This window comes from Pelobates fuscus, chromosome 1 (genome assembly GCF_036172605.1).
Source record: "Pelobates fuscus isolate aPelFus1 chromosome 1, aPelFus1.pri, whole genome shotgun sequence".
In the NCBI taxonomy this organism is placed as follows: Eukaryota; Metazoa; Chordata; class Amphibia; order Anura; family Pelobatidae; genus Pelobates; species Pelobates fuscus.
The window spans coordinates 280714249-280739413 of NC_086317.1; the positions used below are offsets into that span (position 1 = coordinate 280714249).

General features: G+C 48.8%; 1 protein-coding gene across 2 annotated transcripts in view; it reads left to right on the top strand.

The window, feature by feature from the left end:
* Positions 1-25165, top strand: part of CAMKK1 (calcium/calmodulin dependent protein kinase kinase 1) — a 454400-nt gene that overhangs the window by 281353 nt on the left and 147882 nt on the right. For both annotated transcript variants that reach the window (XM_063457438.1, XM_063457439.1), the window contains exon 7: positions 9086-9122. In XM_063457438.1, the coding sequence (XP_063313508.1) occupies positions 9086-9122 (37 nt within the window). The remainder of the gene's footprint in view (positions 1-9085; positions 9123-25165) is intronic.

Genomic DNA, 25165 nt, shown 5'->3' on the forward strand with positions numbered 1-25165 from the left:
CACAAATAATCAGCCACGGACACGGGAATGGGGAAGCACACCAAGGCGGGGAACACCCCCAGACCAACGGGGACCCGCCAGGTGAGCCAGACCGCTTCCATGCGGCAGTTCTTGGCCGCAGCGCCGGACCCGCCATCCCAGGCGCCGTCCGAGGCCTACACTCCATCAGGGGCCTCCACGCCACACTCCCTCTCCCCAGGCTGTGATGAAGCCAGGGAAACCCCACCACCGGACTGGCTAGCCCTCCTGCAAGCACTACCCACACGGGCAGACCACCTTACCCAGGCCACCTCAGTCCTGCAGTCCTCCATCAGGGCAGACATACAACTGATGAGAGCTGATATCCAGGGCATAGCAGACCGCATGGCCCAGATTGAAGCAGACCATGACTCCCTCACTGCAGCACAAGCAGCCCATGCTGTGATCCAATCTAAACAGAACACCCAAATGCAAGCAATGGCCAGACATATAGAAGATCTGGATAACAGAGGCCGCAGACAAAACCTACGAATAAGGGGCCTGCCAGAAGGAGAAGACTCACCTGCTCTTCTTAAAGGTACACTCACGGCCATATTCAACGAGCTCCTGAATCGCCCCAAGGAGACTCCCATAGACTTCATCAGAGCACACAGGGCTTTGAGACCCAGGGGTCCACCAGAAGCACTGCCTAGAGATGTGATCTGCTGCCTTGCACTTTATTCCCTGAAAGAAGATATCCTGCATGCAGCGCGCACAAGAGGTGACATCGACTTCGAAGGCCGACAACTACAACTATACCCAGACCTATGCCCAGCCACCTTGGGGTATCGCAGAGCACTGAAACCACTCACCAGGTTGCTTGTGGCCCAGAAAATCCGATACCGCTGGACCTTCCCTACAGGCCTGATAGCCACCACCCAGCAAGGCCCTAGGCTGATCCGCACCCCACAGGACCTACAAGAACTGTCAGAGGAACTACACCTGCCTCCCCTCCACATATCTTGGCCAGACCCGCTGGATTTCTACAACAGCCCACCCGTGCAGCAAGGAATATCTTTACCATTGCAGCGCAGAAACCGGACGAGATTAGAGACTGTGAGACCGGCTGGAGCAACGCGCTAATGGACTTTCGAGATGAACCAACAAGCCGGGAGCATCGCACTGAACTCGTAACTATGCATTGGTACACTACGCACATAGGCCAGCAACACTTTTGGGCCACATAATGCACCGCTACACTAACTAGCACCCCACGTACCAGGGGAGGGGGAGGGGGGGGGGTTACCCTGAAAAGGTTATTCGGGACAATCTGATTGCTCACCCTGAAGACGCACAAAAGACACACTGGGGACTTAATGTCTACTGCACACTTGCTTGAGTGGGGGATTCGGGGGGAGGGGGTGGTGATGAAGGGGTAGATTGGGACTACGTATTGGGCCGCTAGGAGAAAGAGCCAGTGGGCACGTGGGAAGGCAATACCGGAAAGTTAGCCCGAGTAGCCCTAGCTAGGGAACACAGCCAGATCCCCAACCGAGCTCCCCCACCTTACAGGGCGACCGTAACAGGGAAGCACGAATGCTAGGGTAGGGGTGGGAGTACGTAAGGGACAAAATGAGACCAACCAGGTACATACAGCAACCAAGGATAAGAACAAAAGGGGAGGGTGCAAATCCCCCCTAGTGAGGGCGCTAATCAATACTGACAAGTACGTGAATATATAGAAGTATCAAAATTTATTACCATAAAAAGAATACAATGAAATAAAATACTGGGCAATATAAAACAGAGAGCCAACACCAACCACTGAGCTAGCAAATACAAAGATGAAACAAACAACCCTGGGTCGCGACTCCTAGGGCTGAATATACTTGCGGCTCCTATTACAATAGTGGTGATGAAGTCTCTGGACTGCAATGTGAAGGCTCAACGCGTTTCGTCCTGTGTTTTTCGGGACTTCCTCAGGAGCTGTGGATGCTGTAATATCTTCTCCGGATCTCTCTCTTCTTATACCTTCTGAATCTTCAATCTTCGCGCTAAAAACTGCCGTAGCGCATGCGCATACTGACATAGAGTTCCATGTAGCTACGGGTGCCTCTAAGGACCAGTAGCTATCAGGAAGTCGCCAGTGCGCATGCGTGGCCAGTTCAAAGCGCACAAAACTTTATCGGCACTGAGTGTAGACACTACACAGCACGATCTAAGCTGGAAGTGACCAAAGCTCATTACATACATGCCCATAACGGTTTAAAAAAACCTTGAATTATACCACAAATGTAACAAATGTATATAGACTTTAAAAAATTGGTAAATCTACAAAAAATATTAAATCATTCTAAAAAACTTTTAAGTGATAATGTTGTATGTATTGTATATTTGTGGTAATCCTTACAATCTAGGCATATATTACATACCCCTTCCTAGCACTGCTGATAAGGATGATTCAGTACAAAATATAACTATCTGGATATATTCCATCTTTCTATATAACCAAAAATAATAATAAATAAAAAGATAATGATGATAATCTTACAATCTAGATATAGGGATTGTTTACCCCCTCTTGTTATTACTAATACAATTAATTCCGTACAGCGTATATTTTTCAAGATACATTCCATCTTTTTGTATGATCAATAAAATAATATAATAAAAATTATAACAATAACAACAATAGAATAATCGCAAGCTCCTTATTCATATTGTTCATATGTGTACTATATAAAAAAGGAGGATGAGACAGAGTGGATTAGATAACATAAAAGAATGAAAATGGGAAAAAATAAATAAAAATAAAAATAGAAATAGAAATAAAAATAAAAATAAATATAAAAATAAAAAATAAAAATAAAAATAAAAATGAAGATAAAAAGATGAAAATTATATACTATTCTTTACATAAAAGCCAGAATATCTAGGTCGGTATTCAGACCTAAAGGGGTAGAGGACTTCATTTTATAGATCCATTCAGTCTCTTTTCTGGCCAAGGTCTTTGTGGTATCCCCGCCTCTCCAATCTGGAACAACTAAATCAATACCGATACAAACAAAACTATTAAGAGAAAAGACAGAACAACTATTGCAGTGATGAGGTACACTGTGTTTTTCACTTTTCTTTTTTATACCGTTAAGATGCTCTAACAGTCTCTCGTGCAGTTTGCGAATGGTGCAGCCTATGTATTGTTTTCCACAATCGCATTCTAGCAAGTATACTACATTCTTACTACTACATGTTATGAAGCGTTTTATAATGAATACTTCACTTGTAACAGTACTTTTGAAAGTAGTGGTAATTCTTTTTTGAAACTTACAGGTACTGCAGTTTCCACACCTATGAAAACCATTCGGTTTTTTTTATCAAAAAGGTATTTTGTTTAGTTACTGGTACTGATTTTGGAAGCATACTTGGTGCTAGAATAGTCTTCAGACTGTCAGTCTTCTTATATACAATTTTAGGCTTCTTAGGTAATATTTTATGTAAATAGTCGTCTTGCAATAGAATCGGCCAATACTTCCTAAGAACTTTATCCATTTTATTCGCTTTATTGTTGTACTTTGTGATAAATTAGCTTTTCACCTATAGATTATATCTATTTGCACCTTGTCTCTGGATTCATTTCTATCTTATATTGGATTTGACATACAGCAACCACACCAGCCTGCAAGTTAGCACATAGATACACACTGCCTCACAAAGGGGAGGCTGGGTAGCAGAGATGTATCAGGTAGGACATGACCGACTCCAGGGGGTTGCTCACGGACATACACCTAAGTGGGAGGGGGAGGGCTGGAGCTGGGCCAGGTAGCTGCCGGCACCGCCCGTACCGACCAGATTGCTCCAGGGAAGAGGGGGGCCAGGGGACATAGGAGACCCAGACAGGAGAGAGTTACACCACACTTGGCCCTTGGAAGGGGGGAAAAGTGGGGTAGAGGTCACAAGGCCGCGCTCCCAACAGACAGGGGCACATAGAAGTTGGCGAGGGGACTCGGCGGTGCCGACAGGTGCGGCACAGTCAACTCCTGCTTAGCCCGTACCCTAGTCTTTTCTTTTTGTGTTTTTCTCCTTATCCTTCTAGTTTTCATTTTATTGGTGCCTCGACACCAACAAGGTTTATTGTTATATTCTGTTGTAAAGTTTGATATTTGTAGCTGACGCTCGCCTCTCTCAGCGGAGCCCACGGGGACAGGGGACGAACCCGCGAGGGGTGAATTGCCCACGAGGCGCACGCAAAAGCCAGTCGCCCCCATCCGCCCCGACCAATCCCACCCACCACACCCTGATCATTTAGAACCGTACCAAATATGCCGCCCCACACCACACACAAACAAGCCGAAATAAAATTTCTCTCCATTAAGGCTAAAGGTATGAATGTACCCGAAAAGCGCTCACACGCCCTACGACACTTTCATAGCCAGAAGTCACAGATAGTTTTTATCCAGGAAACACATTTCAAAGAAGGCCAAGTGCCCAGACTGACGGACCGACACTACGCACAGTGTTTTCTAAGCAATAACCCTGAAGGGAAATCCAAAGGTACAGCGATACTGATTCACAGATCGCTGCACTTTGCACCCACCGACACACTATGAGACGACCACGGACGATTTGTTTGCGTCAAAGGCACAATCGCAAACCGCACATACACGTTCGCGAATCTGTATACCCCCAACAAACGCCAACACCAATTTCTCGGCACGACACTCAAAAAGATTGAGGGGTTTGCGGAGGGTTGCCTGGTCGTGGGAGGCGACTTGAATGTGGCCCTGTCGCCGAACATAGACACATCTATGGGGTCCTCCGCAACTCCCCAACATATCTTGACCCATATTGCGAAAACAATGAAAGAATTGAGACTAGTGGACTGCTGGAGAGTGCTTCACCCTGACGACCGTGACTACACCTTTTACTCCACCCCACATAGGACATACTCCAGAATAGACTACTTCCTTATCCCGCATTACTACCTGACCGAAGTAAGACGAACTGACATCGGGACGGCGATGTGGTCCGATCACGATGACACTAGTCTCCCCACTTTTCAGGCCCACCTGCAGTAACTGGAGACTCAATGAATCAATGCTAAACGACGTAGTAACGACAACGGAGGCCAGGGAACGACTGACACAATACTTTACAGAAAACGATACGCCTGATGTCACACCCCTCTGCCTCTGGGAGGCCCATAAAAGCGTGATTAGGGGACACTTTATAGCAAAAAGTGCCGCGTTAAAAAAGGCCAGATCCGCTAAACTTAAAACCTTAATAACGGATATACAGGAGCTGGAAAATAGGCACAAACAAACCCACCTACCAGCAGACTGGACACAACTGACTGAACTCTGGAGGGAACTTTCCACCATTCTAAACGCCACTCACAACAGGGCCTACCTACACACCAAAGCATTCTTCCACACTAACGCAAACAAATGTGGTGCCCTCCTTGCCCGCATGATCGCCAAAAAGAGAGCGGCGGCCTACATCCCAGGGATCCGGGACGGGGAAGGGAAGCTACAAAGCATGCCGACCGAGATGGCCAGAGCTATCCGGACATACTACGCTGGCCTATATTCGATAGACGCACAAGGATGAGACGAGACTAGAGCTGACAGGAAGACTAGGATAACAGACTACCTAGAACCGCGAATACGCGAGCGCATCTCTCCGAAGGCGAGAGCGGACCTGGATGAACCAATCGAGACACACGAAGTAGCGTGGGCCCTCAAAAAGGACAAGACGTGTAAGAGCCCCGGTCCAGATGGCCTGCCCTCACGCTACTACAAGACCTACGCGGAGCTTCTCGTCCCTCGCCTCACGACAGCACTGAACGCGATCCGAGAAGGGCAACAGTTCCCGACGCAGACCTTGGCGGCTAACATCGCCTTGATACCCAAAGAAGGGAAAGATCCTGAACACTGTGCGAACTACCGCCCCATATCACTTCTCAATTGTGACCTGAAGCTGTTCACTAAGATACTTGCACAACGAATACAGGCCTATCTTCCGAACTTGATACACGGAGACCAGGTGGGATTCACCCCACACCGGGAGGCACGGGACAACACGATCAGAGCACTGTCCCTGATACACGTCGCGAAGACTAGACAGGAGGGCCTTCTCCTGCTCTCAACAGACGCGGAGAAGGCGTTCGACAGGATCGCATGGGACTTTATGTTCCAGATCCTGGAAACGCCTTCTCCTGGGACCATTCATGATGGCCTGGATCAGAGCAATTTACTCGACACCTACTGCTCGAATTTGCATAAACGGGGCCTTCACCGACCCCTTCCATATACGGAACGGGACCAGGCAGGGCTGCCCACTCTCCCCCCTGCTCTTCGTACTGGCCTTGGAGCCGTTCCTGAACTCGGTACGCAACAACCCGAACATCCCTGGACTGAGGGCAGGACGTGGAAAACACTCAGTTGCAGCATACGCTGACGATCTCTTGTTTTTTGTAACCGAACCCGAAACATCCATGCCCGAGATCATGAAGGAATTTGAATCGTACGGAGCTCTGTCAAACTTTAAAATCAATTTTTCTAAATCCACGATCCTCAACGTATCCATCCCGGGGCCCAGAGCAGAGGCCCTTCAACGAGAGCTACCGTTCCGATGGTCTGACACCTCCCTGAAATATCTTGGCGCGGTGCTCACAAAAGACCTATCCCGCTTATACGAAGCAAACTTCCAACCGCTTCTGACCACCATACAGAAGGATCTACAAGATTGGGACCAGGTCCGCCTCTCGTGGTTTGGAAGAGTGAGTGTGCTCAAAATGAATGTCCTCCCGAGGGTCCTGTACCTGTTCCAGGCCATCCCTGCGGCCATCCCGGAGGCCTTCTTCATCTCCCTCAGATCGCTCGCCCTTAGGTTCACATGGCAGAAACAAAAGGCGAGAATTAAACACGACGTGCTCACACTACCGAAAGCCAAAGGAGGTCTGGCCCTGCCAGATTTCAAGAGATACTACAGGGCCACTCATATCCAAAGGATACTGGAGTGGACCAAACAAGGGGTGCAGAAACTATGGAAAGTTGTGGAAGCAATGCTAGTAGGGAGGCCGATGGCAGTCCTCCCCTGGCTGGACCCCCAACAGGGTAGACAACTGGCAGCACCACACCCCCTAATTAAAGCTACCATGCAGGTATGGCACACGTTGGCAACGCCACTCTCGCTCACCACCACACCAAACCCCCATGCTGCCACTAGTCCACAATCAAGCCTTCCCACCGGGAAGAGAACCGAGGTCGCTGTCTCTACTACTGTCCAGCGGGACGCAAGAAACTGCATATAAAATCCTAGCCCTCTGGTACCGCACACCACTCCAAACACACCTATATGACCCCACGAAAGACGACACATGTTGGCGATGCACCACACACACGGGTACATACCTACACATATGGTGGGAATGCCCGATCATCCGACCATACTGGACAGCCATACACAAGATCATCAAAAGATTCTCAGGTACCCCACCACCCTTAGATCCCGCAACATTCCTGGTCCATCACACTACGACGAAAACGTCGACCTATAAAAAATCCTTAACCATCCGGATACTTAATGTGGCCAAAAGCCTGATCCCTCTTTACTGGAAAAAGCAATGTGCACCCCCTTTAGAAACATGGTACCAACGGATGGAGGAATTAAGGGCGATGGAGGAGCTCTCCCTGCTGGCAGAGGGGAGGACACAGGCGTATATGACAATCTGGACACACTGGATCTTGACAACGACCAGAGCAGACTTCCGAGACTTGTTGACTGACTGAAGAAGCCTGACTTGATGAAATACTATCAAAATCGGAACACGAACGCACAATCACGCAGGGCAGATACTGCAAACCAACCTAGTACAGAAACTAGCCCATGCCCCTCCCCCCCCTCCTACCACACCCCCCCCCCTCCTTCTCCCCGGGGGAACCCGCGAGCGGAGAGGCGACACAGCAGAGAGGGTAGGCAGACGCAGAGAACCTGGACAGATGGGCGCCCGATATGACGAGGGACGCGAACTAGGGGTTCCCTGCTCGGCTTGAGACCTAACACCCAGACCGGCCTAGTAGTGACAAAACCCACCGACGATGTAGACCTTGGGCCTGCACCTGTAGGACTGAGACGTCACACTGACACTCCATAGGGGAGTGAACCGTATCTCACTAAATACCAAGTCACAGGTCAGGGATAACACCCGCTACAGTAGAGTTCCCAGAATAGCTTTCGAGACCACTTGTTAAGAGGCAAGGCCCGCCTTCACTCATGTTGTAGGACCTGCGAGCCCTACCCGAATCGTTTGCTGACAGATGTTGGGTGACTTGCACGTCACCACTGTTATTTTTCTCTTATATCTACTTCATGTTCAGGACGTACTCTGAAAAGTTCTATCAGCGGACCTGCTTGTCCATATTTAACACTGCATATATAACTTGTAATACGGGACTAAACAAAAATTTACCAAAAAAATAAATAAAAAAAAAACAATAATCAGAGTCTGCCATAAATGACCCTTAGTGGCATATTGTTAAGAGTATCAAGATTAAGATTAGAAACAATTGGAGCTATGCCTATCATATTCCATGATAGTCAGGACCTGCGAATCCACTGTAGATGTAACTTGAAAACTGTATGGTGTCTTGCATAACACTGGATTATTTTTTTTTTTTTTTACTTAACTGGACCTGCGCGTCCACACTGTTGGTTTTACCTCTTGAAAATCTTGATAAATATGAATAAAAATATATTTACAAAAAAAAAGTAGGGTTACCTTTTTGTGACTTATCCTCCTGTGACTTTTAAAAAAAAATTTTAGTGACTTTTTTTTTTTTACACCCCTGGATTTGCCTGTTTTGACCTAACATTTGCAATCTGGTTAATTCTTAAAAGAATTGGAATTAGTGATTAACAATGCCTGGGAGACCTCTGCGATTCTGGTTTTTATCAGTGGTGGAGGTTGCAAAAACACCAGTCCCATTAATTTAATCAGACATTGTTAGAGGGAATTTTACCATTCAGTAAAATAGAGAGGGGAGATAAAGAATGTGGTCCATTTAAGTATTGCTTTTGTTCATTTATCCTATTTTACATGTATTATATATATATATTTTTTTTTAAGGTGCTAGATGATCCAGCTGAGGACAATCTTTATATGGGTAAGAAAGCTTTTCGTTTACAATGTTCTACATATTTCTAAACTTTAAGTACGGCATTACCTAATATGATGTGGCAGTAAATGGATTAGCAGTAATTTTATTTGATTTATAACTTTGTGGTATATTAAGTGCAGACGTTGTTTGGTTTGCTGCAGCTATTTTTATCAGTACGGACTGTTGTGCCATATTATCATAGTGATTTCCAGTAAGATACCTGCACTGTACATGTCATACACTAAACAATAAGACTAATATACATTCTCTGAAGATTACTTAAAAACCCATCTTTTCAAATAGATCTTTTAATACCTGTTAAAAAAAAAAAAAAAAAAAAAAAATTAGTGAAAGTAATAAGCAGACGCTGCAAATTCATACATACATATATTAACGTCACAAACTGGTGTATCCATCCTTTTATGTATATAATTGAATATATTACATGACTTGCAGAGTGGTGGTTGGTGGGGCACCAGACTCCACCCAAAACATTTGACTCATCTCCCTCTCTCTAAAAAGCCCACCCCTCCTCCCACATGGACTCCCACATGTCTGCAGGAGATATGACCAGCACATTGCAAAGAAATGTGAGTGTCACAGCACTGGCATTGAAAGGGTTAAACCATAATTACCGGTATGTGCAGGAAATAATTTTCAGCATATACACACACAGCTACCTTGACAAAGTTCTAGAAAGCATACAATATTCCTATTGGTGGACACCGTAACAGCCAGGGTGGATTTGATTTTAATCAAGTCATTTTAAATTACGATTTGAATCACTAGTCCGTAAGTAGCTGAGAGGAGTCCATAAATTATAATATGGTTGTCCACTCAACCAAGAGGTTCTAGCAAAGTCCAGACTGGACATGGACATCAGGCAAATGCCTGGTGATCAAGTGATCTCCCTTGCTGGCCTCCACTGGGCCTGGTGCACGAGAAGCTCTGGCCCTGAGAGGAGGATCCATGGCAGAGAATTGGCGCACGTTTCAACAGCAATGCTCTGCTACATTCCCCCGCGCCAGCCGGAAAGAATTGTGTGCAGACAAGTTGATTCTCTCCAGACAACTAGGGATTCAGAATTCCCCCTCATTGGCCAAAGGTATGCCTCTGAGAGTCTCTAAAGTTTAGTTTTTTGTTAAATAATTCCCCTTCCCCCATAACCCCACTGCTGCTCCTATCCCCCATATCTGCCCTCACTACTGCCCCATTCCCCCACTACTGCCCCATTCCCCCATAACAGCCCTCACTACTACATCACCACACATCACTGTTCCTATTCACCACTACTGCACCTACCCACCAACACAGCCCCTATCCCCCAACAAGGCCCTTATCCCTCCTGTCCCCTACATAACAGCACTTACCTGCCCATCATAGCCTCCACCCCCATACATTACAGTCCATATACCCACCACACACTACAGGAGAAGACACCAGTTATCCTTAGGCGGGGATCATACTGCCCAAGCGCATCATAGTAGAGCTAAACAAGCCCTAAAATCTGTAAGTGCACCTACTCTTTTTAAAGATCTACCTGTATAGGACATACTACACTATATTTTATCTTCTTTTTTGCATATCCAACTACTATTTAGAACATATCTACTTCAAAAATCACACCGATGCGTTACTCCCTCCTCCTATTACACATACATTATCAGGATACACACATGCAAATAGCATGCACATTATACCATTTTAAATAAAAGGGATATGTCATTGTCTGTTGGCAAACCAGCACAATACTGCAATGTCCACACACTTACCATGTGCATTTACTACTCTGCTCCATGCCCACATGAAAGGAGTAATCAAAGTATGGCAGGCACACATGCTTCTGGTGATGTTAGGGAGGAGAACTCATCCAAGATGACCCTTAATTAATTAGCACACACTGCTAGTTCATCCTTCCACTATATTTCACTAGCTTGTTTTTGTGCTCTGGTACCTGATGATCAGAAAGTTTTTGTAAAATTAACTATTGACCTGTGGAGTCCCTGCCTTCCCACAATATGCAATGCTTAAAAATAGACTTTGATTAATTGAAAGCTGTTTGCTTCTGTAGAGATCTGTTTAGAGTAGACCATAAACAGGTCTTGTCAGATCTGATAGCAAAATGATATGTGGACTTCACACAATCATTAAGGAGTTTATGCGTTGTAGACTCACTGACCTCAAAAGTAGTGGGCAGCTGGTAGATTCAACAAACATGCGCCACTAAACCATTGGTCTACTCTGACTGGGGGTAACCGAAAACAACAATATAGTAGCAAAATAAAAACATGGGCAATGAAGAACGTTCAAGTATAAAACTAAACTAAGAATAATAACAAACTACTAATCACTTTGTACAAAAGCTAATAAGTGGGGGAAAAATAGGCCAAGTAATAAATCTTCATGTGAGGGTTTTAATTATAGGTTATTAAAACATTAAGTAATTATTAAATAAGCTTATGCTGTAAAACATCTCAGTCAGCTTAGCTATAGATAATCCCCCATCACAAGTAGTTCAACTGCTAGTACATAAATATTGGAAGGAAGGTATAAACCAATAAACAGCATCTGCTGCAACATTTCTCAGAGAATTAGATCCAAATGGCAAACAAATGTATTTCTGAATATGTAATTGTACTAGGAGAGAGTAGCTGAAAATGGTACCTTCTAAGTGTACTTCCTACTTTAATCACAGGTTAAAGGAACACTATAGTATCAGGAATACAAACATGTAATCCTGACACTATATTGACTGTGTGGCTGATTAGCCCCCTTAGATTGCTTTGAACACGCAAGTTTACTTACGTTTTTTGCCACACCAGGCTTGCCATGGCTGACCCTCCCTTCATGACTAAGTTAATCGATTTTGACGTCGCATTCAAGCGCCTGGCATCAAGGGTTGCGCGAGGGAGCTGAGCAGGAAGAGCTCAGATCAGCGCTCCCTCGCCGTCTGTCTGTAAAGAAACTGTCCGGGTGCCCTAGTGGGGGCTCAAGGGTGGCCAGCTAACAAACTCTTGGGCCCCCCATAAGTCAAGGCAAAGAAGGTATTTGCCCAGGGCACTTGGGGGGGCGGCGTTTGTGCCAATCCCTGGAAAGTGCCGCCCAGGGCAAATGCCTTATTTGCCTTGCGCTAAATACAGCGCTGCTTGTACTGCAGTAATGAATCTGCATGCACCAGCAGAGAACTAAATAAAACTAGCCTAAATTATATACAGTGAAGTGCTCCCCATAGTGACACCCAAAATAAAAAGAATCAAAGAAAAGCGCGTGTTGGCGTGAATACACCTTTGTCAGGGGAATTAATAAGCATAATTTGTGCACATGCCTGAATTTAAACCGTATTGCATGATAATTAACCTGTGTAACCCTACCAATCAGTTTCTGCCATGTCATGCATGAGATGTGGTGAGAAGAATTATTCACCAGTCGGAAAGAGTTGGGCAGGGCAGAAGGACTATTCCTGCATTAGTGAGCCGAGTCAGAGAATGTTTCCAGATCATTTATTTTAATCTACATGTTCCCCTTTAGAGTTCAATAATTCAATAATTTGGAGTGAATAGTCCCCCTGGAGCTATTTGTGCAAGCCTGAAGGAGGCTTGTCTTTTTTCTAAAACAGTCAAGAGAACCTTGAGAATCCTTTCCAGATATGACCTCTGATAACAAAATGTCCCTTAAATGGTGGGTGGGGTAGGCTCTTTTCCTCTGCATTAGTATGTAAGGGTAGCATGTAAAGCTGCACCCAACACCCTTGGGCTTAAAATTTATGTTTTCCAGGAATCTTAAAGTGTGCACTTTTAATACATGTAAAGCAATCCATTTAAAAATTACACAGTGCCAGAATCTGAAATCCTTCCTGAGTTACATAAGGAGCACTTTAACTTTTCATCCCAAACCATTGCAGTCTTTCACTGGTGTTGCTTAATGTAGACCATCCTAAATAGGATCCTCAGCTGCCCATAACCCAGAGTCTTGGTCTACGCAGACATGAATTAGACCAAGAGATTGTTACTTTAATGTTGCTTAATTGAATGTTGTTTCATTGTTGGTTTAATGCTTTGAGTACCCACATTATTTATTGGACTGGGAAGTTGGTGAGTTGGAAATGGGGAGGGAAAAATACAGAAATAAAATGACCTGGTATATTGAATTTTTGCGTTCAGTAAGTACTGGAGTAGTATTATGTAAAATGTTCTTATAGATAATGCATTGTTTAGCAGCTACACAGCTGCAACACCTGTTTCTGTCCTGGCCAGCAGTTTTTCAGCAATTGGAGCTACAGTAGCTTTTCTGTGTGACTGTATCAGATGGACTAGTCTTTGCTCCCTCTGTGCATCAATGAGCCTCGGGCACCCATGATCCTGATGCAGGTTCCTGGGTTGTCCTTCCTTGTAACACTTTTGATAGGTACTAACCACTGCTTACTGTGAGCACTCTATAAGACTTACCACTTTGGAGATGCTATGACCCAGTCGTCTAGCCATCACTATTTTGCCCCCGTCAGAGTCACACAGATATTTGTTTCACGACCATTTTGCCTGCTTTTAGCACCAAAAATTCAAGAATTGACCGTTCAATTGCTGCCTAATATATCCAGGCCCTTGGCAGGTGCCACAGTAACAGTATAACAATATAGTCAATGTTATTCACTTCACCTGTCAGTGGTTTTAATATTGTGGCTGATCAGTGTGTTGCATACATACATACATACATACATGAGATTGATCTGTTTGACCTTGTGTACTTCTGCTGATATTTTAGAACACCATTGATGTAGAATATGGGGAAAGGGGGTGGAGGTGTATGTTGAACTTCCCTTTTAAGATGGGTTTTGGCACGAGGCCCAGAGGCATAATCACAGAGTTTGATTATTACAGTACTCGAGAGGCTATTTAAATGTTGCCTACAGTTCCACCCTACAGAAGGTTGGAATTCTGCCACATTTATTAGCAGTCTCTTTTCCTACAATTCTCCACAGAGATATACAGCTATGAAATGTCACGAATGTGCTGATCACATTTCATATAATGCCCAGCATCAGGGCTTAATCTTTGACGTCCACTATAATCAAATGTATTCTCTATCACACATGCGGGCGAGGATTCTCATTTCTTTTCTACTGTGGGATGCACTCCTTCCTCCCCACTCCTTCTTGAGTGTACCACAGTTACACCTGGCTTTACTGATGCAGATTCTGCTTGCTTGGATGGTGTATGAACAGGCTGCCAATTTAAGATTATGCTAGCTTTAGTGTACTAATAATCTTAATTTTAATAAAGATAGGAGCGGAGTATTTTGCATAACTCTCTTTACTAAACTCCATAGCGGTAAAGAAAGGGATAGTAAGAACCAATCAAAAAACAGTAGGAGGTATAGTATTCCCAGTGAACAGGCTCCTCCTCCTCTTTCAACTAGCGACATCGCAGACGGACAAAGTTCAAACAATTCTGAGTCAAAACTAGTCTTGGGTCTAGTCTTGGGTCTGTAACCGGAGAATCAATCCAAGCGAGTTAGGATAATCCATGTGGCGTGTAGGATAAACTTTGGTAATCTGTAGAACAGGAGACTCTATCCAAACCAATTAGGATAAACTTGGGATAATCCACATAGAGATAACCGTAGGTCCACGTTGATTTACGCTGAAATGAGAATGTGGAATAGGTTAGAGGTACTAGTCGTAAGACCATGAAAACATGGGAGTCATCCGTACAGCATATTTCCGTAAGATTACAGTATTATAATGACAATATACTAGTAATAAATACTTCTCTCCCTAAGGTACAACAAGGCATAATAGTCATGACATATAAGATATACACAGTATACGTTGGACAGTCGGGATGATGAAGGGAGAGTAGAGACTTAGTTCCCTATAGAAGGGTAGAGGAATTTGAAGAAGGAACAGCATAGAAATACTTGAAGACCGAAAGGGTGGGTATGGGCGGGAAAATACTCGCCTCTTGTCTTTATTAAAATTAAGATTATTAGTACACTAAAGCTAGCATAATTTTCAATTTTATTACATGACAGGAGGCTTCCTAGTTTGCATTTTTAACGCTGATTTAACAAGGAAAACGCCGCGCAGGAGTTCGGTCTAAAGTAGAAGGTCCGAAAAGTGGATTCGCGGGACCAGTTAGCTGTGCGTAGGACATCTGATAGTGATGCTCCGTCTGCGTAGGCTGAAGAAGCAACCGCGCTTCTCCCTGAATGAGCCCCGAAAGTGGCGTCCACGCCTGCCAGTGACAAGATCCAGCGTACCCATCTAGCGAGAGTGGTAGAGGAAACTGGATTGTGAGGTTTGACATAGGAAATCAGGAGTTGACTGGAGGGAGTCGGGCATTTCCCTGTTGCAAAAAGCGACGACAGGAAATTCAGGATGGTGGGAATAGGTGCCGTAAGTGGATCGAGGTCCCGTTCCAAGCACCAAGAGGACCAGGAGGTCCAAGCAGAGAGGTAGCATAGTCTCGTCCCCAGTGCCCATGAATCCCATAAGAGGTCCCTAGCAGTCTGCGATAGTTCGCCGACTTGCCAGGTGCCCCGGAAAGGAGCCACCAGGGAGATTCTCTCTTCCAGTATTAGCGGGTGAGGGTTCCCCTTCGGATCCGTGAGGAGAGTTGGGTGGGACAGCAGTAAGAGCGAGTCTGCGTAAGATAGTGCCAGAAGGTCCGGGAACCACGGTTGACTCTGCCATAGGGAGGTAATCAGGAGTAGAGAGATCTGGTGTACCTTCAGATAGTGGAGAGTCCTCACTATCATAGCGAATGGGGGAAATGCGTAGGCGCCGAAGGGCGGCCAGGCCTGTAGGAAAGCGTCCACTACTTTGCATTCTGGATCTGGGAGCCAGCTGAAGAAGTCTGGGGTTTGTCTGTTGTTGCGGGATGCAAAGAGGTCCTCTCCTTCGCGAGAGGGCATTGAATATCTCTGGATCCAGCATCCAATCGCTGCCGTCTCTCCAATGGCGAGAGAACCAGTCGGCTGTGAGATCCGTCTCCCCTGGGAGGTATTCCGCCTTGAGGGAAATGTTGCGTGGAAGGCAGAAGTCGAACACCTCTTTCGTGAGTTCGGATTGGAGTCGTGAGCGGGCTCCGCCTAGGCGGTTGATATAGCGGAGGGCCAAGACGTTGTCCATCCTGAGGAGAATGCAACAATCTGATTTGTCCCTTGCCAGGCTGCGTATGGCGAAGGAGCCCACCAGTAGTTCAAAACAGTTGATATGTAGGTTAAGTTCCTGTGGAGTCCAGGTTCCCCCTACCGATACTCCCTCGCTCGTGGCGCCCCAGCCCCAAAGGTTGGCATCCGATTCCAGCACGAAATCTGGGGTTTCGCCGAATATAGCTTCCAGGCCTGCATGCTGTCCAGTCACCATTGTAGTTCCTCCCTGACCTCTGCCGTAATCTGTACTGGTTGGTCATAGGTGGGATTTCGGCGGAGGAAGGATGCCTTGAGGCGTTGCATCGCCCTGTAGTGGAGTGGACCTGGGAAGATGGCTTGGATGGATGCCGATAGGAGGCCCACAATCCGAGCTAGATTGTGTAGGGGAACCGATTGGCATCAGATCGTCTTGCGTATTTCCTTCCGAATAGCCGTGATCTTGGTTGTCGGGAGACGGAGCGTGCTGGAGACTGAGTCGATTTCGAATCCGAGGAACTGTATGGTTTGGGACGGAGTTGTAGCCGATTTCTGATGGTTTATCGGCAAAACATGTGTGTGTGTAGTCTGAGTCTTGACTTGACGGAGCAGAAGATTAGGAGGTCGTCCAGGTATATAATGCAGCAAAATCCTCTTGCGCGCAGATGAGTAACTACCGGCTTCAACAGTTTGTTGAAACACCATGGGGCCGAACTGAGGCCGATAGGGAGGCAAGTGAATTGCCATGGTCGGTCGCTCCACATGAAGCGGAGGAAACGTCTGCTGTCGATGTGAACCGGTACTGAAAGGTAGGCATCTTTGAGGTCCAATCTTGTGAACCAATCGCCGTCTTGTAGGATATCCCGTAACAGGTGAATTCCCTCCGTTTTGAAGTGGCGGTAGACCACGTGGGCATTGAGAGTACGGAGGTTTATGACCGGTCGGAGGTCTCCTGTTTTCTTTTTTACTAAGAAGATGTTGCTGAAAAATCCTCCGGAGTCTGGGGTGGGCTCTATCGCCCCCTTGTTGCGGAGTTCCCGAAGTTCGGCTTGGATGAGTTTGAAGTCCTCTCTCGAACGGTTGAGCGGTCGTGGTGGGAACTCTTGATAAGGTGTGCTGACGAAATCTATGATGTATCGTCTGGAGTATCCAAGCGTCTGACGAAATGGTTGTCCAGTTCTGACAGAAAAGAGAGAGACGGCCTGCATGCAAGGTGGTTGTAGGTAGATGGTAGCTTACCTGGTGCGAAGCGGGATCTGCCACGTACACGGGTACTGCTCCTCTGTCCGAACCTCTTGAGAAGGTGAAAGGTTGACGGTATCCCGTTTCTGGGTAGAAGGGTTGCAGTCTTGAGGATCGGGGGCCTGATGGCCAGAAACGGCTGGCAGCACGGCCCCTGTGGCGGCCAGCCCGTCCAAAAACACCCCTAGAGGGGTATTGTCTGAAGACCCTCCTCATTGAGGTTTGCGCTTTACTTAGATAGGTAAAGACGTTGACATGGCGATTCAATTCCTTTAGGAAAGGGTCTCCAAATAATTTGCCCTGTGCCAGAGGTCCGAGTTCTTTGGTGCCCAACTCCACCAACTTCCCGTCTATGCGGAGAAGTGCTGCCTTATGCCTCTCAGATGAGAGGGCCACATTTGTGTTTCCGAGGAAACAAAAACCGCGTTGAGCCCATTCGCGGATATCGTGAGCCCATTCCCTGACGATGTCGGCATCAAATTGGTCTGCACGTTGGAAGGCATCGTCTGCCAGGTACATGATGCATGAGAGGGGTCCGGAGGTATCTAGAAACTTGTCTTTGACTCCTTTGACCACCTCTGCTCATGAAGGTGGTTATTACCTGGTAAAATTTAGGTGTCATGGCTACTTGATCTGGTAGGGAAGGGCGGGGGCATTCCGACTTCAGTCTGTTACGGACTACATTGTCTATAGGTTTACGCATCCATAAACTTAGCGAGGTGTTCCAGAGGTGTCCAGTCTGTCGAGCGGGGGTGCCTGATGTTACGTGGGTCAAAGAGCGTCTGGCCCATGGGGTCCAGAATAACCTTGTCCTGTGGCAGGGTGTTGTCCCCTGTTCATTGCCATTCGGCAGTGAATGAATCTGAATCCCCCTGTATGAAAGGGTTTAGATTCTGAGCCCCAGGCGTCGTCATCGGATTGAGACACGTTAGCTTGCCATTCATCCAATATGTCCATAGTGTCATCAATATCTTCCTCCTCCTCTGAGGATAATACTTGGGGAGGAGCAGGGGTGACGGCGGCCGCCGTTTTGCTCTTCTTAGTGGGCTGTTTGCCTTTGCTCGGTTTGGGGTCCTTCTCCCCTTTCCAATGGCGTTTACTAGCCCGGGTGTCGTCCTTAGACTGGGTTTCAGAGTCCTCAGACTCAGTGTCTTGGCGTGTGCGGCGTGGCTTGAAGCGTTCCGGTTGCATGGTCATCATGTGGGATAGGGCCTTTTCCATAGAAGCGGCCACCGCTGCGTTAACCATGGACTGAAAGTCCACTGGAGTAGGCTGTGAGTCTTCCATGATGTATGGCAAGGACTTGGCACTGGTAAGAGGGCAGTTAAGAGGGCTCCTGGGGGGCCTCACTGACACTCACACTAACTCACAGTAACACTAACACACACACTAACACTCACAGTAAAAGACACACTAACACTCACAGTAACACTAACACACGCTAACACTCACAGTAACACACGCTAACACTCACAGTAACACACGCTAACACTCACAGTAACACACGCTAACACTCACAGTAACACACGCTAACACTCACAGTAACACACGCTAACACTCACAGTAACACAAACTAACACTCACAGTAACACAAACTAACACTCACACTAACACAAACTAACACTCACACTAACACTCACACTAACACACACACTAACACACACAGTAACACACACAGTAACACTCACAGTAACACTCACACACTCACACTCACACTCACACTCACAGTAACACTCACAGTAACACTCACAGTAACACTCACAGTAACACTAACATACACACACACACACACTAACACATTTTTTTTTTTAATTTAACCCCCCCAGCCTCCTTACCTTTTGGAGTGCTGAGGGGATTCCCTGGGGTCCAGTGGTGCTGCTGGGCTCCTGGGGGCCGGTCACCCGGCTGGCCGGTCCTGCGGGCGCGCGAGGGAGCACTCTCCCCTCAGTGCTTCCTCTTCAGCTCCCTCGCGCGCCGCGTACTGATACCGGCGCCGGAAGATGACGTCATCTTCCGGCTCCGGTATCATTGCGGTGCGCGAGGGAGCTGAAGAGGAAGCACTGAGGGGAGAGTGCTCCCTCGCGCGCCCGCAGGACCGGCCAGCCGGGTGACAGCAGGGCCAGCCTCGGGGGGCCCGGAGGGGGCCGGCTCCTGGGCCCTCCAGGAGAAGAGGCTGGCCAAGTGACATACATACCGGGTCGCAGGGGCGGCCGTGCCCCCTGGTGGGCCGGGCCTGGTCACAGCGTGACCCCTGCGACCCTGGTATGTACGCCACTGCTCTAGTGGCTGTCTGGTATACAGCCACTTGAGGCTGTCTTAGTTCTGCAATATACATATTGCACTTTCTCTAATACGGCAGTGTGTTACATTGCAGCACTAAGGGCAATATGAACACTGTGCCCAGACCACTTCAATGAGCTGAAGTGGTTTAAGTGCCTGTAGTGTCCCTTCAAGTAGCAATGCATGATGGCCTGTATTTTTTATTTTTTTTGCTTTGCACGGCATTTATTTTATTCACTATGTTATTCCTTCCCATTTAGTACTGTTCTGGTATTGTATTCTTCTCTTTGAAACTTGTTTTAGCAATGTCATGTCATTGGGTTAATGTTCAGAAATAGTAGAATTGAATATGGAACAGTGCAATGCAAAAGCAGTATTTAGTGTATTTCTTCCAAAAACCAAGTCTAGTCTGGTTTTTACAGTTTTGGAATGGTCTCAATTTCCACATTCAAATCTAATCCTTCTTCGTTAAGACACATTCTTATTACTCAACAGTGAAATATGTTGGTACCAATAAATATAGATGAAAAAAATGTTGTTTGGTAAATTATTCCAGAAACATAACTGTGATAAAGTAACAATGTCAACTAGCCCATTAGTCCGAATTTAGTAGACTGGTTACATTATCAAATGCCAACACATAAATATTGTTTTTATTAGAAATATTTACAGTGCAGATTCCTCATGGTGCCATGGCTGTTCACTAGGTTGTGTAATCCTTGTTTCTTTCAAACTGTTGAATGTGTACCCCAGTGGGTATACATGCTGGAAGCAGATGGAGCTAATTAAAATTTGATTGACATGCCTGACAACACAGGGAGAAAGTGCAGAGAATTTAATTCGCAAGCACTATATTTGACCCTGTAACTCTCCAAGACACCATAAAACCTGTACATAGGGGGTACTGTTTTACTCGGGAGACTTCGCTGAACTCAAATATTAGTGTTTCAAACTGGTAAATTGTATTACAACGATGATATTTTAAGTAAAAGTGAAGTTTTTCGAATTTTTTACAAGCGAACGGCACTTTTTTATGGTCTATATTATTGTTGTAATATGTTTTACTGTTTTAAAACACTAATATTTGTGTTTAGTGAAGTCTCCCTCCCTCCCCTCCTCCCCTAGTGGTCCTTACCCTCCCCTCCTGCCCATGTAGCGTGGCCGGGCGGCACGGAACGCGGGACAGGGACCTGTTTCCTGTACCTGGCCGCCGGCGGAATGACAGGAAGTGAGCACTTCCTGTCATTCCGCCGGCGCCGGGGTACAGGAAACAGAGGTTCCTGTCCCGCGTTCCGCGCCGCCCGGCCACGCTAAATGGGCAGGAGGGGAGGGTAAGGACCACTAGGGGAGGGGGGGAGGGACGGAGGGAGGGGGGTATAAGGACCACTAGGGGAGGGATGGGGGGTATAAGGACCACTAGGGGAGGGATGGGGGGGGGGGGTATAAGGACCACTAGGGGAGGGATGGGGGGGTATAAGGACCAATAGGGGAGGCATGGGGGGGGGGTATAAGGACCAATAGGGGAGGCATGGGGGGGGGTATAAGGACCACTAGGGGAGGGATGGGGGGGGGTATAAGGACCACTAGGGGAGGGATGGGGGGGGGTATAAGGACCACTAGGGGAGGGATGGGGGGGTATAAGGACCACTAGGGGAGGCATGGGGGGGTATAAGGACCACTGGGGGGGGATGGGGGGGTATAAGGACCACTAGGGGAGGGATGGGGGGGTATAAGGACCACTAGGGGAGGGATGGGGGGGGTATAAGGACCACTAGGGGAGGGATGGGGGGGTATAAGGACCACTAGGGGAGGGATGGGGGGGGGTATAAGGACCACTAGGGGAGGGATGGGGGGTATAAGGACCACTAGGGGAGGGATGGGGGGGTATAAGGACCACTAGGGGAGGGATGGGGGGGTATAAGGACCACTAGGGGAGGGATGGGGGGGTTATAAGGACCACTAGGGGGGATGGGGGAGTATAAGGACCACTAGGGGAGGGGAGGGGGGAGCAAGGACCACTAGGGGAGGGAGGGGGGGAATAAGGACCACTAGGGGGGGAGGGGGGAGCAAGGACCACTAGGGTAGGGGAGGGGGGAGCAAGGACCACTAGGGTAGGGGAGGGGGGAGCAAGGACCACTAGGGAAGGGGAGGGGGGAGCAAGGACCACTATGGGAGGGGAGGGGGGAGCAAGGACCACTATGGGAGGGGAGGGGGGAGCAAGGACCACTAGGGGAGGGGAGGGGGGAGCAAGGACCACTAGGGGAGGGGAGGGGGAGCAAGGACCACTAGGGGAGGGGAGGGGGGAGCAAGGACCACTAGGGGAGGGGAGGGGGGAGCAAGGACCACTAGGGGAGGGGAGGGGGGAGCAAGGACCACTAGGGGAGGGGAGGGGGGAGCAAGGACCACTAGGGGAGGGGAGGGGGGAGCAAGGACCACTAGGGGAGGGGAGGGGGGAGCAAGGACCACTAGGGGAGGGGAGGGGGGAGCAAGGACCACTAGGGGAGGGGAGGGGGGAGCAAGGACCACTAGGGGAGGGGAGGGGGGAGCAAGGACCACTAGGGGAGGGGAGGGGGGAGCAAGGACCACTAGGGGAGGGGAGGGGGGAGCAAGGACCACTAGGGGAGGGGAGGGGGGAGCAAGGACCACTAGGGGAGGGGAGGGGGGAGGGTAAGGACCACTAGGGGAGGGGAGGGGGGAGGGTAAGGACCACTAGGGGAGGGGAGGGGGGAGGGTAAGGACCACTAGGGGAGGGGAGGGGGGAGGGTAAGGACCACTAGGGGAGGGGAGGGGGGAGCAAGGACCACTAGGGGAGGGGAGGGGGGAGCAAGGACCACTAGGGGAGGGGAGGGGGGAGCAAGGACCACTAGGGGAGGGGAGGGGGGAGCAAGGACCACTAGGGGAGGGGAGGGGGGAGCAAGGACCACTAGGGGAGGGGAGGGGGGAGCAAGGACCACTAGGGGAGGGGAGGGGGGAGGGCAAGGACCACTAGGGGAGGGGGGAGCAAGGACCACTAGGGGAGGGGAGGGGGGAGCAAGGACCACTAGGGGAGGGGAGGGGGGAGCAAGGACCACTAGGGGAGGGGAGGGGGGAGCAAGGACCACTAGGGGAGGGGAGGGGGGAGCAAGGACCACTAGGGGAGGGGAGGGGGGAGCAAGGACCACTAGGGGAGGGGAGGGGGGAGCAAGGACCACTAGGGGAGGGGAGGGGGGAGCAAGGACCACTAGGGGAGGGGAGGGGGGAGGGTAAGGACCACTAGGGGAGGGGAGGGGGGAGGGTAAGGACCACTAGGGGAGGGGAGGGGGGAGGGTAAGGACCACTAGGGGAGGGGAGGGGGGAGGGTAAGGACCACTAGGGGAGGGGAGGGGGGAGGGTAAGGACCACTAGGGGAGGGGAGGGGGGAGGGTAAGGACCACTAGGGGAGGGGAGGGGGGGAGGGTAAGGACCACTAGGGGAGGGGAGGGGGGGAGGGTAAGGACCACTAGGGGAGGGGAGGGGGGAGGGTAAGGACCACTAGGGGAGGGGAGGGGGGAGCAAGGACCACTAGGGGAGGGGAGGGGGGAGCAAGGACCACTAGGGGAGGGGAGGGGGAGGGTAAGGACCACTAGGAGAGGGGATGGGGAGGGTAAGGACCACTAGGGGAGGGGAGGGGGAGGGTAAGGACCACTAGGGGAGGGGAGGGGGAGGGTAAGGACCACTAGGGGAGGGGAGGGGGAGGGTAAGGACCACTAGGGGAGGGGAGGGGGAGGGTAAGGACCACGAGGGGAGGGGAAGGGGAGGGTAAGGACCACTAGGGGAGGGGAGGGTAAGGACCACTAGGGGAGGGGAGGGTAAGGACCACTGGGGGAGGGGAGGGTAAGGACCACAGGGGGAACGGGGGTGGGGAGGTCCACTAGGGGTTTGGGAGAGGGAGGACCACTAAGGGGGGGAAGGACCACCAAAGGGGGGTAAGGAGGGAGGACTACTAAGGAGAGGGGAGGCGGGTAAGGACCACTAAGGGGGGGGAGATTACCACTAAGGGGGTGGGGGGAGTAGGGGAAGGTCTACTAAGGGGTTTGGGAGAGGGTGGACCACTAAGGGGGGGAGTGAGAAGACCACCAAAGGGGACTGCAGAGGGACAGGGGACCAAGGGAGAGCACTAAGTGACAGAAGGGGAGAACACGGAGGGACAGAAGGGAAGGGGAGAACACGCAGGGACAGAAGGGAAGGGGAAATCAATAATTGACCGTAAAGAGCTGTTCCCCTCTCAGTCCCTATCCTACCCCACAAACCCTCTCTTTTACACTACACACATACACAATGCATCCCCCCCCCCCACACACCTAAACATACAATGCATTCCTACTCACACACAGACACACAGACACACCCGAAACACACAATGCATCCCTTATGTTCTCTTACATAATTAATGCACCCCTTACAGACACACACTGCATTCAATTACATACACAGAAACAAACCTTGCACCCCTTACACACACACACACACACAGAAACATACAATGCATTCCTTACACGCAAACACACACTACATCCCCTATAAACACACTACATCCCTTACACAAATTACACACATAAAACATCCCCAACTCATGGATGGGCCATGTAGGTGGATTTATGGGTGGGCATTGTAGGCGTATGCCCCCTGGGGGCCCAGACCTTGAGCTGTGTAAGGGGCCCTAAAAAATGGAGCTGCTTCCTGTTCGTTAATTGTTGTGAGCACTGTTAAAAACAGTCCCCAGAGAGCCTCTTCTACACCAGACCTGTGGAGCCAGACTGAGCCCATCAACAGCCTCTTGTCCTCATCTGGTGGTAAGTAGGCAATCCAATATATTATTAGTGGCACTAATCTCTAATTTACCTCACATTAAATGGATACTATAGTCACCAGAAGCACTACAGCATAATGTAGTGGTTCTGGTGTCTATAGCCTGTGCCTGTAGGCTTTTTAATGTAAACACACTGTCTTTTCAGATAAAAGACACTTTGTGAAGACTGGCGTTGGCCCATATGGCAGAGCATATGGGCGGGGCATTGTGATGTCACATGGTGGGCAGGACATATGGGGGACGGGCAAAAATTATTTTGCCTAGGGCGGCAAAAATTCTTGCACCGGCCCTGGCTGTATAAGTGTAAGAAGAGATGCCTAGGGTTGCAGTGTGGCTGGCTAAGCGTATAAACACATTTAGGTAAAACAAATAAAGGTTACTGGCAGATTACACAGCGCGTAAGAGTCAATAGAGGGGGGAGATCACCGGATTCTGAGGCCGCCCGCCTCAGGTAATGAGTCCAGTTCTTGTTTTAGCCGATACCCAGTTTAGGTATGGTCTGGTTGCGGGCCGGTTCGAGGGCCGGCTTCTTCAGGTCCCGGATTCTAGGGCTTAGAGGGTCGCACGGGCGGCG